Source organism: Nipponia nippon, unplaced genomic scaffold (assembly GCF_047370975.1).
Source record: "Nipponia nippon isolate SJK-2023a ecotype South Korea unplaced genomic scaffold, ASM4737097v1 scaffold_6, whole genome shotgun sequence".
Lineage (NCBI taxonomy): Eukaryota > Metazoa > Chordata > Aves > Pelecaniformes > Threskiornithidae > Nipponia > Nipponia nippon.
Genome location: NW_028262380.1, coordinates 12,929,787 through 12,949,486, shown reverse-complemented (window position 1 = coordinate 12,949,486; position 19,700 = coordinate 12,929,787). Strand labels below are relative to the sequence as shown.

The 19,700-nt window shown below is 39.2% G+C and overlaps 1 protein-coding gene across 7 annotated transcripts in view; it reads left to right on the top strand.

The window, feature by feature from the left end:
- SORCS2 (sortilin related VPS10 domain containing receptor 2) overlaps positions 1-19,700 on the top strand; it is a 579,951-nt gene that overhangs the window by 309,507 nt on the left and 250,744 nt on the right. For all 7 annotated transcript variants that reach the window (XM_087736562.1, XM_087736564.1, XM_087736567.1 and 4 more), the window contains exon 3: positions 16,769-16,868. In XM_087736562.1, coding sequence (XP_087592688.1) covers positions 16,769-16,868 — 100 coding nt within the window. The remainder of the gene's footprint in view (positions 1-16,768; positions 16,869-19,700) is intronic.

The following is a 19,700-nucleotide window of genomic DNA, read 5'->3' as shown; positions in this document are numbered from 1 at the left end:
TGTTCATTTTCTACAAATAGACTTCAGCAAGTTGCAGGATTTGCCAAATCAATGCATTTTAACTCTACATTACAGAATACTCAAGATGGCAATTGGAATTTATAATCACAAATGTTTAGGACAGAAGTCCGATTCTGCAAGTTGCAAGTTGGTCAGGCAAAACCGAACTTAACATATTACCTTATGCCCTGTCAGAGCTCAGGTATTTTATAGCTAACAAGCTACAGGTCAAGAATTACTTTACAAATAATCTGAGACAACTATTGCTGATTTTTCAGATAATTTACACACAGAAGAGTAATTTGTCTGAATAAATAATGTAATGCAATGTTCTGTGATATTCTTGTGTATTGAGATGAATTCAGCGCTCAGATACATAGAAAGTAGAGGGCTTGATTCCAGGTTATTTACTTAGGTGCCTTTTTATTGGGGACTTAGAGGATGGACTGTTCTCTGCCTCTCAGCATGTCTTCCTTTCCTGCATACATCTTTGCAGAATATTTACCATTTTCAGGAAGTGCAATTTGTCTCTCCATTCTCAGAGCTTCACCTTTCTCTATTATAATGGAAACTAGGGTGCTGAGGGTGGCAAGTGAATTCAAAAAGGACAGGCTAAATCCAGAGTAAGTCCATGGAGATGATGCAGTTAAATAAGCAGACTACTGTAGGCTTAGATGAACAATTTTCCAGCCATCTGTCCTTTTTTTCTCTCCAGAATTGATGGCAGGGTATCAAAACTGTTGAATAGTTAGTGATAGCTGTTAGAGATATCTGTAAGCTGCCTCTTGGGTATGGACCACTGGTGGTCTGCAAGTTCGTGGGCCAATGCTTCACAGCTGAGCTGTGGAACGACATTGCGGGTATGCTGTTTTCAGTTGTAAGCATAAAGTATAGTGATACTTGAAATATTCTGACAGAGGTCCACTTATCCAAAGTTTTTGGAACCAGTTGCCTGCAGACAGCATACCTGATATTTAAGGCATTTGTTTTCTCTTCTCTGAGATGGGACAGTAAATTGACACCAAGCACTGATATGCCAAAAGAGAACATAATAGAAAATTCCAAAGCAAATACAAATAGGCCTTCTCATCTGTGTGCCAAGGATGCCTGACATTGCTATCAGTACTGTTAGTGATGCTGTACCTGCAATTCACATGAAATCTGTGCCTAGCATGTCCAGCTTTCAAAATAAGGAATAATGCATTTCACTCTCCTTGCTGATGCTACACAGGGTCTTGTGTAATCACTGCCAAAAGATAAGAATGAAATGGGAAGGAAAAGCAGCAAAAAACAATGTTCTTCTGATGGGGAAGGCAAAGAAAAGATAGGTATAAAAGAAAGATTGTATGTGCAATTGGTGCTGTGATATTAATTTGAAATGCAATTACTAAAGGTCAGCCATCTCCAAAGGCAAATTTTGCTCTGCTGCTCACGGACTTGCATGCTGGCAGGGAGAGCTGGGGGACAGAAAGCAGGAGGCTTACGTGAAGTAACAAGTAGGGATGGGGTGGGCAGCAGAGGACAGCAGATCATCTTTTCCTCATCAGGACCTTAGATCTTCTAATGATGAAATCACATACACCTCTAGTTATCATGTACCTGACAGTATTGCTTATTCAACTACAGCTTCAAGGCATGGATGACGCTGCTCCATTCATTATACCTCTGCCTTTGCGTAGCCACTGCTCAAGGGATGGGGGAACAGCAGAACTAATTCCCTCCTACATTCTTCTATGCCATCTGACACATTTACTAACAAAGACAACTTATTTTTTTTTCCCCAAAATCTATACCTAAACATTTAAAGAGGCAAATGCAAAGCATAAAATTGAAACCTGAAAATCTACCTACAGTATGCATAACCCGAGCTGTATTTTCTTTAAGACACTCCATTGAAAATATGACATAAATGTTCTTCTTTTCTTTCCTCTTACACTTGACAGTATGTCCATAAAGATGTGAGAATCTGAATGTGGTGTTACTTATTATTATTGTTGTTGTTGTTATTTAGTAAAGCCACAGAGCTGAAACGGTAAGTAACCAAAACCTTATAATACTAAGTAGGCATGACTCATGGGTTGCTCATAAAGTATTTGTTCCATTAATCCAACTCTATCATGTGGTTTGAAAGTAATTACATTTTGAATATCAGTGTGAATAACTTAATGATTTGGAATCACTTGAAATTTCTTATCAATCCATCAGCTAATATCCCTTACTTATAATTTGCATTCTTAACAGAATAAGTGACTCACTCAAAGCTACTTCTTATTTTACTTCTTTTTATAATTATTTACAGCTTCCTTTGATCATATGGTACTATCCTTCACTTTTACATCCTTCAGTGTCTTAGAGGCAACAGGCATCAACTTTGTTCCATTTTTATGCTTTATGGAGGCAAAACCAGAAGTTTCTCTGACCTTTTGTAATATTTGAGGAAATTTGAGGAATCTGAAGCTCAGTTGTGTTGAATGCACATTTATTTATCTATGTAATACATGTGAAATGTTAGAAGAGTCTGAGATAGATCCAAAAGCTATAGCCAAAAAAAAAAAAGAAATTAGAAGCTGTAAGTGCTAATCAAAATGCTGTCCACATATAGCTGCTGAAGAGGCCATATGTGGGCAATGCAAATACAGGTGTGACGTGACTGTTCGTTGTTCTGCTAGATTAGTCAGTTCCTGAAGACACAGGGCTAATGTTAGAGGACAGTTTCTCTGGGATTTGATGGGTCATCTGATTATCATATTCTGTATTATTCTTACTAATCTCATGCTGTAGAATAGATTAAATTGTGAGAAGGTAAACAAGGGGAGTGCAACTATATTGGAAGGAGTTGGACCAAAAGATTACTTTTCCTCCTGAGACAGTTATGCAGCAAAGCAAAGGGTCTTTAGCAAACACAAGAGAAAATTATTCCCATATGTAATTTTTTATGTAATATTGCTCATGAAGGAAGGGAAAGTATTACCACTGGAAAAAATTTCTTTCCTCCTTAAATCTAGATGCCTCATTTTCATGAATCTGAAGTGCAGGAACGCAGGCCCCATGTTAGTGACAGAGGGACAAATAGCCCCTTTTTATACATTGTACATAATGATGAAAGAGTAAAACAGCTTTGAGTCATGTAGGCTGCTTCTCAAACTTGCCCAAAGCTTTCTCATTAAGAGGTGACTAAGCTTTTTAGGTTCTGTAGCTGTTTCTGGAAAGTGGGTTGCATCTGTCAAGTCCTTTATTTGACAGGATAGCTTTTTTCTTGTTCTCGTGTAATGTGGTCTATGTTGACCTCAAAAAATAGAGAATGCTTTTCAGTAAAAAAAAACACCAAAAAATAAAAAGTGGCTTAAGAATTGTTGTACTTGTCTTTAAGCATAAGGTAGAATAATAAAGTTTGCCTCTCTTGCTTAAAGTACATTACAGATGACCCTGCTGTCCAAACTCATTTACTATTATTAGATCTTTTCAAACCTGAGAAGTGCTGACATCCTGTCATTAATACTCTTGTAAATTCTGAAGTAAACAGATTTCAAAGACACTCGACTGTTAGTGTGAAGCCAAGGTCAAAGAGTTGAATGACAAGTTCTCCTGGTACAATAAGACTACCCATCAATCAGTTTTACTAGCAACTTCTTAATAAAGAAAAGAGATCAGAACATGACAAAACAGTATCTTGGAAAATACGCATGCGTGAGGTCCATTTGGTATCCTTGGACTAGTAGTTAATGAAGAACAACTATTATATATGGTCTGGAAATATGGTAGTCTCCAGTAGGAGAACCTCTTCCGTGGTTTAAAACTTCTGAAATTCAGAAATGGAAAAAATCTATTATGCCAAAACTCTCTGAAGAAGATATTTTAAAGTAACTAAAATAATCAAGATGGTTAAATTTCGTTTAAGAATTATCAGGCTTTAGTAGTAATAACTCAAGGATAGTCATTTACAGCCATTAAAAACAATTTTGTTTCAGTTATTAAATACTCTGGTATGAGTGTGCAAGCCTCACTGTCAATGCAGTTGGCAAATACAGAGCTCAGAAGCTAGGTCATTTTCCTCTAACTTTCTGCTGAAAGTTTTTGGAACTTTTTAGCCTGCCCTGTGTTGCCACTGTGTTTCATTTCCTTAAATCTTCTGTGGCATTTATTCTACAGGGTTAGATGTTACAGACAGGTTAATCAGTGGTAATGCTAAATACAGCCCGTCTACCAGTTTAATAGTAGACAGATGGCTCTAGAAGAAGAAATTCCCTTTATCTACTAAGTAAATGTATAGGAACAACACAATTATTACTCAGATCTCTCATTTTTATTAGCACAGGATATTAAAAATTAGACAAAATATAAAATGCCTGCATGTGAAAGGACTTCAGCTGCATTCAACAGTCAAGATATTACATGTGTCTTTAAGAAATATTGTGAGGCTTTTTCACTTGGTCATTGTGTCATGATGATAATGAGAGTTTGTCTCAGTAAAAAGAAAACAAAAGTCAGTTCATATCTGGAGATGAAGTCTGAACACAAGTTACATTTACATGTAAATTTACTTTACTATATGAAGCTGAGTGAAGGAGGGCAGATTGCAGTCTGCTGTGTTCTGTGGGATTACCCACAAATGTGGGGTAATAGGCATTGCATTGAGTGACTCCTCCTAACCGCCCTCCTTTTGCTCTCTCCAGCAATAGCTGGAGTCTTGATTTCTTTGAAAAAGACTGCCTTGGAGTGGATATGATTTGAAAGCAAAAACAGCAAATGTATCTTAGTCCCTTCTCAAACACTGGCATACTGGTTTTCATTTTATTGGTGTAAGATCAAGCTGGTTTCGGAGTCATGTATAAAAGGTACTTAATAAAATATGCCTGGTGGGACTAGTGGTTAGCATTTGGGATCTGTACATTTATTTGTAGAGTAGTGGTGTTGTGCTGAACTTTCACTATGAGCCCGAGGCTTGACCGCATATACCAAAAGGTTTGCCAAAGCTTTCATAGGTCAAATTCCCCAAAGTGTTGGTTTTGAGTGAAATCAACAACAGCAGAAAAGAGAAAAAAAAAAAAAGCTTTCATTGGGCAAAACCACATGTTTTTTTCATGTAAGCTTGACTGCTTTGGGCAGTTGAATAAGACTTAGTTATATGACTGCAAGAAGAAAAATAGATAAAATGCTGTGCCACCTTTCAAACTGCAAATGTAAAGATTGGGATAGGATTATAATTTCAGACTTCATATCCAAAGATTGTGCAGGCACTATGTTGTAGGTACTTTGCTTATCAGTAAACGTGAGGGTATCTTTTGTTGGCTTAACCAACACTGGTGTACAGCTGGGCACTTCTTTGGCACAAGCAGACTCCAGGCAGAGTTCTGATTCCACTGAATCTACAGACAAAACAAAATGGCAAAGCTTTTGTTTTTAGTATGGTCAAGACTTTCTGTGAAGCCTTTCTGTGAAGACTTTTAGTATGGTCAAGACTTTGCTAGAAAATACTCAGATTAAGTTCCTCTTGTGACTTGGTGATACTGTAATTGTGTTGGTTGTCTAGAGAAAATTGTTTTTGTTACACAGTATCTTCACCAAAGACAGATCATGTTATGTAATTTTGAGTAAGTGCAGAATCACAAATTCATTGAGGTTGGAAGGGAAGTCTTGACATCATCAAATCCAGCCCCCCTGCTCAAAGCACAGTGCTCTAGACCTTGTCTGGTTGAGTTTTGAATATCTCCAAGGATGGAGATTCCACAACCTCTCTCAGCATCCTGTTCCAGTGTTCAACCACCCTCAACAACTCCTGGCACTTCTGCGTGGCTCAGGCTCAGCCATCTCAGTGCTTTGCTGGACACTGCTCCCAGCCCCTCATGTGCTTCCAGGGCATGGAAGCTATTCTGTAGTTGCAGATCTGTAGATGGAGCAGGAGTTTTCCTCCTGGGGCCAGGAATCACCAGCTTCTAGCCTTCGCCATCCTGGGAGGATTTAGGCCCTTATAGCTGCAGTGTCTCAGAGAGGATCCCATGGATCTCTTTCCTGTAATCTAGGATGCTGTGAAGTCTGTTGACTTCCATCTGCAGCTCTTCACTTGGTGACCCAGATCTTCTGCCACCACAGAGCTTCTGCAAGGAAGGAGTCCATCTCCTGCTGTTCCAGCCTCAGCGAGAGACCCCAGACACCCCTGCAGCCCTAGACCTGCACAGCTGCATCCTCTGCTAGCAGCTCCAGCTGAGCTTGAATTGTAGAAGCTAGGGGAAGCAGGAGAACATGTAATAACCTTTACTCCTACAAAAAGAACGCCTCCTTTTTAGATGCCGGATCACTTTTTTCTCCTCCTAGTCTCCCTTAATGCCAGACAAGAATGTGATTGAAGTTTTCAGCTCCTTGAGTACTTTGTGTTATTTTGAATGTAGGGAGCTAATCTTATTCTGCGGGGGTTGTTTTCACTTGCATTTGAAATTACGTGGCAACAATTTATAGTGGACTGAGCTTCTGTTAAGAGCAGTTAGTCATCATCAAGTGAATGAATGTATTAGCATGTCACCCTGGCATATATCAACCCTCTCTCCTGTAAAGCACAATGTCAGCTGTGAACACACTCTTAGTGCAACTTTCTTTTTACAGAATAGATCCAGCATGGCATGTATTCAGAAGACGACTTCTGCCAAGGATCATCTCCTTGCTGTTTTATTTTTAGAACGCTCATTACCATGGTGTGGAAGCACCGTAGATCCATGTGAAAGCGTTACTGGCTATAAAACCTCCTGCTTCCTGTACTTGTTGCTATGAAGTGTGATCTTCTCCGTTTGGAAACTCCTATGTAAATGCATATATTTGTCTTAGGATTCTGTTTCCTAGCAAACTGTCACGCAGTGCAAAATGTGCTGCATTTGCTGTGGCTGGCCCTCGTAATCTGTCTGCATAATTTATGGGAACACTTCACGGCACCTTCTGCTGCTAATGGTCTCTCGGAGTCCTGCAGAAAAGGCTGGTTCTGCCTTCTGATTTTAAGAGCCATGATGGTGGCACTGTTTGTCTCTTTTCTGGATCTATTTTGGATTTATGTCTAGCCAAGGGTTTGGAAGAGCTGCTATAAAAGCAGAAACATCTGCTGGGGCTTTATGTGCTGCTGGCTTGCCAAGTTCAACAGCAGGCCAAACTACAGCTGATGGGCTTGGCCCTCCCCAGGTGTCACTGCAGTTACAGGAGAACAACTGCAACGGAAATTTGGCAGCTGAAAGCTCTAAACAAAATAAATTTAAAAAAAGCTTTGGTAATTGTAGAAGGCTATTAGGAGATTATGACTGGGGTCATTAGCAAGTAACAGAAACAAATCCTGCTGAAGTGGTTGTGAGCATCTAAATTCCCCCAGTGGAAGCACCCTCAGGTGTGCCTCCTCCTGTCATGAACTGCAGGCTTTCCCACTGTGCCCTGCAAACTGCCCATTCAGGTGGCACAGACACACAGTGATTTTAAAGGCTGTTAGGAAAACCTGATCTTGTTTAACTGTCCGAATGTTTTCATGACTTCAGATGCATCGTGGCAACCTCGTTCATGGGCAGACATGGGTGAGGCAGGTGGTGTTTTCAACACGGACAGTGAACTTCTCTTGCAAGAGAGGAATTCAAAACAATGCCTTAAAATTCCTTGTAAAGGTTTTGTTCCTGATGTAATTGTAATAACTTAGAATAATCACTCCTTTCACACCGGGGACATGGGAACTGCTATCGTGGATGAACTTGTGCTGCATCTGAGCACTGCCCTGCCTCCATCCGTGATATGTACTTGCAGTTTCAGAGAAGCATGCCAGAAAACCCACAACAGACAACCATTGGTGGGTCTCTAATACACTCAGCATAAGGCTTGATACCTTCCAGAGTCTATTTATCTGTATTTACTTACTGTTTAGGATATTTTCGTTCTCTATAAAAATGTCCAGTTACTCCCTTAGTTCTGCCAAGCATTTGGCTTCAGGTGCAGAGTACCAGTCAAATAACTGACAAAACATTGACTTCATTTACCTTTTTATAAAGTGCTACAACCTGGCCATATAATTCACTCCCCCTCCCCCGGAGCAATCATAAAATTGAGGTCAGCACTTCAGCAGCAAAAGCAAAAACTTCTATAAACGAAGTTAAAGAAGAGTTCCACTTACTGAAGAGTAAGTAGCTGACTATTATAGTTGGCAGAGCCCATTACTAGAGGAATACATAATCACATGTGAATGCGCACATACAATTTATGAAATTATTATCAGTTCTTTTTTAGTTTCCTAAATGTTCTTGTAGCTGGATCTATCCAGCGATTACAAGAGAACTTGCTGTTCTGGTCAGAAAGTATAAGGCCAAATTCTCTCTTCTCATACATCCCAACATCATTCTTGTCTTTCAAGGAGCTGCCTGACTGAGAATAAAGTTGTTTCAGAAATATTTCAGCTGTGTGTAGTGGTTTAATAAAAAGCCTGGGCTGTGGAAAATACCTAGCATTTTTCCATGGTGGGAGAACTTAATGCTCCTTGCAAACCTCAATAAAATGTTCTTAAACCATCCTGTTTCCTCAAAGAACACAAGTATGTAAGATGAGAAATTTTCCTTTGCCATTACTCATTTCCAATCACAGAACTCACAAAAGAGGATTCGTACTGGAAGTGATATAAGGACTTTTGGCAACCTAGTTAGTAAGCATAATTTTGGAGTATTGCATTTTAGCACCAAAGGCTTTTCTTTCTTGTTTATTCTCCCTAAATTTTCAACAGACACCTTTTTTTCAAAGCTTGTTGTTTGTTCAAATTTGATGGAAGGACATTAACAGTATATAGGAAGTGAAGTATATATTTTTTTGTAGGTAGTAGTTAAATAGTTAAATGAAGCCACTGTTTTTTTCCCAACACAGTACTTTCAGAAACAATAAATTGAGGTTGTGAAGGAAAGCCTTTTTATTAAAAAGTATACACCTAACGGTAAAATTCTTCCTGTACTCTAATCCAGCTAGCATTTTTATGATAAAAAAAAGCCAAAATTAATATTAATCATTTTTGTAGCACTGTGTGAGTTTTCAGTTCTGGTATTTTATTTATGTTTCTAATATGCCAGAGCTGCCTCTCAGTAGCAAACCCCTCAAACACTCCATGATATACTCCGTTCCTGGCTGAGACCTACTAATGCAGTGCAGGATTTGCAGCTACTGAAACTAAATCTACACAGGACTGCTTCTTAGGATAAATGCTTGCACGCTAAGGGTTAGTTACGTGATACACTGAATTCAGTGAAGAAAGTGTGGCAAGAAATTTTCCACCATTTCATTCTCATTTTCTACTCCCTTATTTAGGCCTCTACAACTATTTGTGGGACTGAGTTGTAAACAGGATTACTGAAATGATCCAGGTGAAAAATAAGTCTTCAAAACCATTAATTTGAATCATTTAAGTTGTTTTGTTTTTAGCAGGAGTAAATGGCTGGGGTAGAATGACGGTGGGGAATTTTTAAGGTGACCCCAGGCCCGGCTGTGTCTGGCAACTGCACCCTGAGGGCTCTGTGCTCCGCTGCCTGCCCCAGCCCCGCCTGGGTTGCAAAGAAGGAAGAAATAACACAGAGCTTTTACTTTTTACAGAAGTAAGACATAACCCTGTCTTCCTGACTGTGTCTTGTCTGCTTTGTCACTGTGACACTGCTTGTTTCATGGTTGAACGGATTCATCACAAATATCTGTGTACTGCGAGCGTGGCTACAGGCTGTACCTTCCAAGACGTTTCCGTCAGCGAGTTCTGTGTGTTGGTGATGGAATTAATGCACCAAGGCAGTAGTTTCAAAATAGGTGTCCTACCTAAACTAACAATTTCTGGGAGAAAAGGTGATGGCTGCAGCTAATAGAAGCTAATGTGATGTTTTACAGGCCTGTAAAATATAAAGTCTAATTATTGGAGCTGTGCAGCAAAGTAATGAGGAGCTTGAAAATGTAACTGATAAGCAGTGCGATTATAGGCTAATGAGAAGGATGTTTGTGGTATATTGAAGGACTAATGAAGGGCTGCAGAAGATAACTGTGGTGGTATACAGTGCGACTATACAGAGTAGGAATGTTTAAATACAGCACTGAAAGATATGTAGTATATACTAAAGACAGTGCTGCTAACTAGTGGACTTTAAGTGTCTGTGTGTATGTTGTACAAATTAAGTAATTAACCAAAACCAGGACACGATAAATACATGATAGAAGGTACCAGTAAGGGAAAACATGATACAGTACATAAGCACATATTATATAGCTTGAATTTCTGCGCCAAGTAACACCCCCATCCATACGTAAAGCTCTGTTTATCACCTTCCATGATCCCTCATAAGAAAACATGAATGGTTCCTGTACTGTGCGAAGCTTTGTGTCCAGACAGCTCTGAGACAGGGTAATTCCTGCAAAATGTGAGCTTTGAAACACTTTCTGCAAAGTTAATTGCAACATCAGGATCGAAAGCTGTAGCCTGGCATGCAAGTACAAGGCACAGTCAGCCCAGGTACTGTGTAGCGTCAGGGGAGCCGGCTGTCAAACCCTCAGGGGAGAAGCCAACGTGTAGCATCATTTAGCATTTGTCTTCTGTGATTTTTAAGTACGTTGTAAATAAGGCCACGTTCTGTTCTTCACTGTGAAGTTAGTAACCATAGTTCCCAAGAAAGGATCTGACTCCCTGAAGTCACCTGGCAGGATAATCCTTGCTTTTATTATCAGCTACAGAGGACTGGTTTTCCTTCTCGGTGCAGCCAGTTGAATTGGGTATGTTTAATGCATTGAATACAAGTCCAGCTCTAGCATTTGTGACGTCTTGATCCTCCTTGAGTTCTCACTTGATATGAATGCGGCTGTTCAGTGTTTTGGTTTCATTTGTTTGTTTTTTTTTTCTGTGGATTTTTTTTTAAGTCAGTATTTTACAATCAAATATATATTTACAGGCCACTAAAAAGCCACTAGGAATGGCCGTCTCTATTGTGCTCCCATGTAGTGACTGAGACTGTAGGGCTCTTCATGTGCGCATAATACCTGTAAAAATGGGAAGGAATCTCTATAACTGTATAAATGCAGAGTTGCACTATGTTCTGTACTCATCAGAGCATTACAGAGGAGATCATTTCATCCAAAAAGGCTGTTGTGATAATCCACAGTTATTAAAAATATCTATGTTATCAGCATATGTCATCGATATATGTTATCAGTAATGGATTGGTAAGTAAAAACAGGATACATTCATCTTTGTAGTGCTTTTGGAAAAAAAAGTAAACTCTGTATTGCCTAAATTTGAAGTTGGTAAACTGTTTATCTGTTAGCTCTTGCCTATGCCATTGATTCTTTAGTGTAAAAGTGGATTAAGGAAGAAACTTTTCTATATATCTGTTTTTGAGAGGAAAAATACGTAACTTCAAAAAGGCTCAACTTTTCTGGAAAGCAGAGAGGAGAGGTATTTTCAGAAAGTACTCCAGCAGAGCTGATAGCTGATGACTAATATGTTAATTGGATTGCTAGGAGTCATCCTCTTCTACAGCCTTTGGACAAACTTTTATCTGCATGAATTCCTCAATACATGAGTCAGATATTGGAACCCAACATTACAATGTGTTTCTACTCTGAAGAAAGGCTTTCGGGTTTTGTTATTTTTTGTTGTTGTTTAAAAAGATTTTATGAGGCTAACAATTGTCTCTGCAATTTGCACACTGTATGCGTAAGAGCCCTTCTCTGCTGTTTAATTAATTATGATACACTAGTGTACAACTTCTTTAATGATATTCCTCTGGTTACTTTCTTTTCAGTAGGTCTGTCTTGGCATTTGTTGTTGGAACTTCTGATGTATCTGGTTTAGATACTCCATCAGCAAGTCCTTCATTACTCTATCCTATAGATATCTATTTTCCTTACAGACATTTGAGGTAGAGGAGATAGCATTGTCGCTATTTTTCAGGTGAGGGACTAGAATGCAAAGGCAATCCTGGTGTTAGACAGAAGTATGTGATAGAGCAATAACCTGAAATCTCTTGCACTTTAAAGTTCATGATGTAAATACTGGATTGTTCTTTTGACCAAAAGGAGGGAAGAAGAGACGAAGACATTTGCAATACAGGGAGAAAACTAAGTGGAAAGTAGTCCAGTGAGTGTTATGTACAGATCCACTCCTCCTTGATACTGTCATGTGCATCTCAATTGAATCTTCTTTTTCCCAACAATTTACAATAAATCTATACCAACAGATCTTTCCTATGTTTTTTTCCAAATGTTTTCTTTTTGTTTTGCTAGTTAAATAATCCATGAGTCATTTGAAATCACTTCATTGTTGTCTTCCAGGATTTTCAGTTACTAGAGGTTGTGCAGTATGGCTCATTTGGCTAGAAAGGAGTTTGAGTTAATTTTCAAGGAGAAAAGGTAGAGGAAATCTGATCAACATGTGTACTGAATGTTCTAGCCTTTCTCTTTCCAGTGCACATCTTCAATTCCTTAAAATTGAAAGAAAACAGGGAAGGAGGTATTTGCAGTTAACATATTGAATTTGACTTGGGAATGCCATTTTGATCTCTCTAAAAATTTTTTATTAACATCTTAGTATATACATTTTCATGTTTCTTGTATATATGTATTTTAATATATACTTGTCAATACCATCTGTAAAAACAACTGATAGAGCAATACTGAATCATAGGTGTGAGTCATCAGTGGAGAGCTGTATAATGATAGTGAAGTTTAGACAGGCAAACATTTGGTTCATGTCTTTTTTCATATCTGTTAAATTTCTTCTTCTTTCTCAATATTTCTGTTGGAAGATGTCCAGACTCAGCGTTTAGATACAGTTCCAAATTATGTTAGGCATAGATTTATTTTAGCTCAAATATAAAAAAGTTACATTTTTAAGGATGAGTCCCAAATTTCCTCAGCGTTTAGGGGCTTTGGAAGTTTTGTTTCATCAGGGTACATTTCTGTACCACTTGGAAGTTTTCCCAACTATCATTTGAGCTCACAGTATTAAAACAAGCTAAAAAGACATGAATCTGTCTATGCTGTAATATCATTGTTTGATTTTGATCATTGTTATTTCAACATGCCGTTGTTACAGTGACAAGTGATTTTTCCTTAAAGAAAAAAAAAAGGGAGAATGGCACATATTTCAGCAGATGTACACACTTTCAAAGAAGCTATTACCCAGCCACAAGCCCTGTCAGAAACAGGTTGTGTGATGTCTGTATCCGTACATGAGTAATTGTGTCATTCCAGCATCCGATGGTCCTACCTGTCTTGAATGGCCCATCACCTGAATACTGAAAGATGTGTTTCCTATGAGTCCGCCACTGAGTTTTGCTGTACTAAGAAACATCCATACAATCTGTAGCCTGCAGTGTACAGGTGGATAAGCAGCAGCCAGAAGCAGCCCATGGATAGCTTGCTGTATCCCCTGGAATGTCTCACAGAAAGCCAAAATGGTCACTAACTGCATCCAGATCACTCAGGACCACAGGTCAGGCCCATCTTTACAAAATCAACCTTTAAACTTCTTTTTTTTTTGTTGTGCTGTTGTGCTACCACTGCAAATAAACCATGCTATAGAAGGTTGTTTTACTCTTCTTATTAGGTACATGTGTATTCTCTTTCCATTATACCTTGAAATATCTTTTCATGAATTTTTAGGGAGGAAAGAGAATGTATTTATCCTGATAAACACAGATGGTTCATTTGTGGGAGGTTTTTTTTCCTCTCCTTAACACTTTTAACACAGCACAAGTTTGTGTTTTAACACACGAAAAAAATCTCTTTATGACTCAAAGAGCATAAAGGGCTCCTGCTCTCCTGAATTTGGTACAAAACACATTTTGTGCTTCTTCTTAATATATTCTTGAAATAGGCATGCTCTGAGATCCCAGAATTCATGCTCTCCAGCCCTGTCTGTAGCCCAGTAGTGCAATTACAGGGAATTCTGTTCTAGCTGTGTGCTACAAAATATTAATTCTTTATATATACAGAGCCAGGAACTTGAAATTCGTATCTCAGGTAAAAATGTTGTGGTGACCTGTTTTCTCTGGATTATATGAGATTTGGAAAACCAATTATTTTGGACAGTGCTTCCCTTGAATGATGTCCTTGAACTATACCCTCTTGTATGTACATGTCTCAAAAAGTAGCTGACATTCCTGGGCTCCTCAAGGCTGGGTTATAGTAAAAAAGAAGTCTGAATGAATTTTTCCATAGATCCACAGATCTTCTGCCAATCCAGGTCTTCCTGCTTAGGCATGGTGTACATTTATGGATATGCATTAGCCTGCTGTCTCAAATTGGAACTGGATTCCCCCCGCCCCCGCCTTGAGATACCTAATTTGTACCAGAAAATAAAAGATTTTTGACTATATATTTTTCTACCTTTGTCTGCAAATACATTAGTTACCTTGGTGTACTTTTTTTGTTGCAACTTTATTCTTTTCTTGTAGTACTTTTTATAAGTCATGAGAATTAGAGAGGAAGTTTTAGACTAGAACTTTTTATCTTTGAAATGGCTTATCCTCTCCAGGCTTCCTGCCTGTACTCTTTTCATACCTTGATACAGTTGCTGCCATCCTGCAGTGTCACTCTCCAGTGGTCCCTCTGTATTAATCCTGGAACTGCCTCTTCAAAGCAAATTGGATCATCTTTAAGGTTCAGAGAATTATTTCAGGATGTTATTACTAGGCAAGCTGCTGACCTGATACTCTTTCCTTAAAGAGAATAGACTAGGTTCTGTTGCCATCATACATACTTGTTCTGCATGATTTCAGTACATCTGGCTGAAGTCAGTATTTTAGTCTGTGCTTTAATTTCTTTTCTGTCAAACACCTCCGGCAAATTAGTTATAGCACTGTCCATCCTATTCCCCTTAGAATTTTAATTAGCTTGGTGCTGAATACCCAGTGCAGTGCAATTGTATGTATTTGATTTCTACATAATTATTTGTCAAAACTGAATTGCTGTGATTCCATTAACTTCTGTAATGCATTGCAGGCGAAGCAACATTATGGGGGGAAAAAAACAGATCAAATCCATTCAGATGTCACTATAAAACAGATAAACTCTCAACTTTAGGCTATGAGTGTGGTCTGTGTGTCATAGGCTTATGCCCAGTCGTTTTTTGACTGGTAGAGAGGGAAGAAAAGCAAGGTAAATATGAACTCTTCTTTACTTGGTGTCCCTTAGGGCCTGATCCAGGCATATAGTTCTGTGCCCGATATGCTTGGTTATGCCAAAGACATAGAAAGCTGCTTCACAACCACAGCTGAAAATTCTCCTATCACGTGGAAAGCTGGATGTGTGATTGCAAAGTAGCCGCCTCTGCCTTCATACCACATGTCCTCTGACTTAACCAACATCCCCGGCGGGACTGGGACACGGGCGGGTGGAGGGTGGGCACACAGTGCTCATTGCAGCCTCCTCCGGGCACCAGCTCCTTGGGGACCGTTCTGCCTCAGGTGGCTTGGAGGAGACCTCAGGCTTTGGGCCACCTGTCAAGGTGTACATGCTCAGCCGGGAATTTGATTTCTCACTTTTCACTCTCGCTGTACTTGGTCATGTTCCTACCAATCTCAGCAGTGACTCCCCTGGGCGAGGAGTATGAGACAACAGAGCCCACCCAGGCCAATGAACATGGTAGAATGGGGCTGTAGGGCAGGAATCACTACATAAGCACTCCTCAGTGTCACACTGGGAGGGACACAGGTCTCATCCTGGTTCTCTTGGAAGTGAGAGCTGTTGCATGTTCCCACTTGTTTGAATAACACAGAGGTACCAGGCAGTGCACCTTCAGCCCCATTTCTTAAAGGAGATTGTTATTCCAGTGAAGAAAAGGGTGCAAGTCGTCCTACCAACCATCTGTCCGAGGGAGGGCTTCTTGGTGACAAAGGGACAGGTACCTTAGATGTGTCTGAGTTCCCTTCCAAACAAGAAAGGAAAAACTGAAAATACGGAGAGACCATATGGTGCAGTTTGATCCTATATAGAACAAATGAGGCTTCATCCAAAGTGATTTAATTTTGGATGTGGCTTGCTTTGAGTTTCACTAACTTTTTCCTATACTAACATGTTACTTGTGCATTCTTTTTATACTAGACATTGCAGATACAACTGCGTAGCACAGATGCCATTTTTCACTGTAGGTTTTCCAGGAATATGAAACAATTTCTGCAGAGTGCCCACATTTGAAATATTCATAGATTTGTGTGTATGACATACTGATGGCCAATTACTAACTTCATTTTTATTCATTCAAAATTCTGTGATCCTCTGAAAAAGAGCTGGAGGAGTGGATGGATACCTTTCTCAAGTACGAATGCTGGTAGAGGTCCGCTGGAAGTCTTCCAGACCTCAGGCCAAATTGTTCTCTTATGCAACACTAGGCTCTGAAGTCAGCTCTTCTTTTTTTGCATAGCTGAGGAGGTGCTGTTAATACTTGCAGATGAGCCTTTGCTCTGCTTAGCTCTTTTTTCCCACCTTGTGGGTGGTGATGGAAGGTATACTTGTTGTGCTTCTGTCACTGCACGGTGCAGCATCAGGATGAAAACTAGCACCGCACAGAACTGCAAAATACAGACGGAACTAGCCATGTTTCTTCAAACCCAGAAAAATACTCTTAATAGTGCAGGTTTCTTTTAGTTTCTTTTAGCTAATGAGCACTGAAAAGAACAAAAGGATGGCAGGGAAGCATTGAAAAGGGATAGTTACTACTAAAAATTGGTTGCTTTTTTTTTTTCAGAGTTTCAATGCTGAAGCCCTTAGAAGAGAGCACTTACAGATGTTTGATTTCTTTCAGGTCCTCAGATTTTGGGACGTTATACACAAAGTTGAATCTACAGCCTGGGATTGCCACAGTTATTGACAATTTCTACATTTGTCCCACCAACAAAAAAAAGGTATGTGGCAAAAAAAGACTTTTTATGGTGCAGCTGAGACTCTGCAACTATGTGAAGTGTGCTTTACAGGTTTTCAAAATATAGGGAAGTGGTTTTCACAAAGTTGCAGGTCACCTTAGGTTGAACTAGTGACATATGGAACTGGGATATTCTTGCTGAATAATATAGAAAGGAAGAAATGCCTTGATGGACTATGAAAACTTTTGAGGCCATTGACTCCTGGAAATGGAGTTTCCATGGAGCTTTCCACAGAAATGGAAAAGGAGCTCCTGTTGGTTTCCACACATCCACCTAAATTCTGGGACTAGCATTCAACCTCTTCATCCTTTGTGCAAAATTTCAAAGTTCTTTGCACGTTCCTTAATATAAACCATAGGGATTGGGCAGGCTGTCATTGAGAATGATTTTTATCCTGTGTAAAACCTTAATTAAAAAATAAAAAAACGCTCTCCCTGAAACTCTTTCTTAAAAAATGTTCGTGAATTATTACGGAACCAAAAAGCTTCTTACGGAGCCTGGGAAGATTAAGTGGACTTTATAAGTGAGAGCGAAATCGACCTATTGAGTGAATTTACAATGGATGTTACATTAGAAGCAACAGGAAGAGTGATTATGGGAAAAAAAAAAAACAATAACAACCCTTCTATGTCTGCAAAATGCCCATGATTTAAACGGCAGGAATTGTGAAATACATTGTGAATAACACAAGCACAGTAGGTCTTTCATGAAATAAGAATTTTCTCTTGATAAGGGCCTTTTAACTCCAGTGTAATACAGAAGCATTGATTTCATGCAGAGGCCACTGATTGGAAGGACAATGTTAGTTGTGTTTATCTGTCTGTTTTGCCTAATCAAAAATCAGTGGAACTCAGCAAGGCTGCCTGGATGATTAAGTACATATTTTATTTCTCTTGCAATTGTTACTGGAGTTTTTGCACCCAAGCTATGCTATGTCTGAGCTTGGTAATATATTTTTAATCTGCTGCAAAGTCAGAAATTATATTTTTGTTTCTTGAAGCAGAACTACCACCAACCACAAAGTTTCAACGGACTCTGTCTCAGAGATAAGATCTGCTGGTGATTTCAAGTCCGAAAGAATAAAAAAATTCTTTACCCATTTCAGTTTCGGGAATAAAAACTAAGAGACAGATGAGAGCTCTGTGGAGGATTTTTCCCAGCTCACCCAGCTACAATATAAAAGCCTGCATAAGCACAGGGGGTTCAGTGACAATGTGGTTGTGCCAGTTGTCTGGCAAAATAAACAGTGGTAAGATCACTGCTGAATTTCAAGCCTGAAGGACACACCGATGTTCACAAAAAATCTCATGTTAACCCTATCTTAGAAAAATCTATATTCTGCTCAAGGCAATTTGAAGTTCTTAGAGATACAAAGCCTGCTTAGTAAACTAATATCATATTGGAATCCATTTGTTATAGAAAGTCTCTTTGGGTAGTCATTAAATATGCTGCTTGTATGCTGAGATTTGCTTCTGCGAAGGTGGTGTTCAATAGTATACAAACAACAAAAACAGCAGAGCAGAAAGGATTTCTAGGGCCTGTAAATGATGCCAGAGGGAGACATATTTATACATGCAAATATACATACATACCTGGTACAAAAACGGTAAAAGGATTGGAGTTAAATTCTGTAGCCGACAGCATCAAACTGGTCTCGGAGGTGTTGCAGTCACACGTGGCAGGTAAGGAGGAAGTCTCTATGTCGTAAGAACTTTTGTCAGTCATAATGGCAACTTTTCTGTCATTAGACATATGATTAGGGCACTAACTAAGACTACCAGCTGATTTCTCAAAAGTTATTTAGAAAGATGGAAGAAAATGTCTCCCTGTCCATCCATTTCAGCCCAATTGCAGTGAGGTGGGATAGAACATTTAGAGCTCTGACTCCCTTTTCTGAGCTGAGCAAAAGGCTCAGGATTTCACCTGTTCCTGATGCTACTAGACTTCAGATTATTATGGTATGGGTTTTTGTCAACCAGTTCACATCTTTTGAAATGTGCTGAAAATGGAAACTGCTGGAGTGCTGACCATGCATACTGGAACGGAGCATGCACTTTAAATTTAAAGCATAAGTAGTCCCATGCTACCAGTTAGCATTTAGAGACTGGGAATATGCACAAAAGCAGAGATAAAAGACATTGATGGGGATTTTTTGAATACTTTGCATATTAAGCATTATTCTATGCTTTCATTCTATTTACCCATTGTAAACCTCATCTGTGGAAGAACTGATACTGCAAATTTAATGCTTATCCTTTCCACCTCAATGTCATCAGAGCATTAACCTCACCTGGTTTTAGCTCTGTGCAATTTAGGTGTCTAGTCAAGCTCTCTCCCTCTGCAGTCAATGGAGAAACGTGGGTACCTCCAGGCAGTTCATCCTATTAAAGTCCTAGTTCTTTGTAATTGTGAGAGTAAGACTGAATGATCTTGTGGAGGTTCCTATAAATGACTTTGTGACTATCATGGGTCTGAACAGAGTCTCACTGAAGCTTCCTACAAAGCCATACAAAGAGATGGAAGACTATTTTTGTTTTGGAATGCAATTAGATAAAATATTTGCTAGGATGGTCTAGTCTAGTTCTTGGACTGACATTATTTCTTCAGTTTATCTCTGCTGGTATACCAGCTCCTAGAGTGACTTAGAGTTTCACTCAACATGCCCCCACTCAGTGAGCTGCAATTATACCATGCAGACCAATGGACTTGTAAGTGAGCTTTACACAGCAAATGTGAAATTGTACTGGAAATTTTCAGTCCCTATGAATTGCTCTAGTTTGCACTTTCTTAAGATGGATTGAAAAGGAAAAAAAG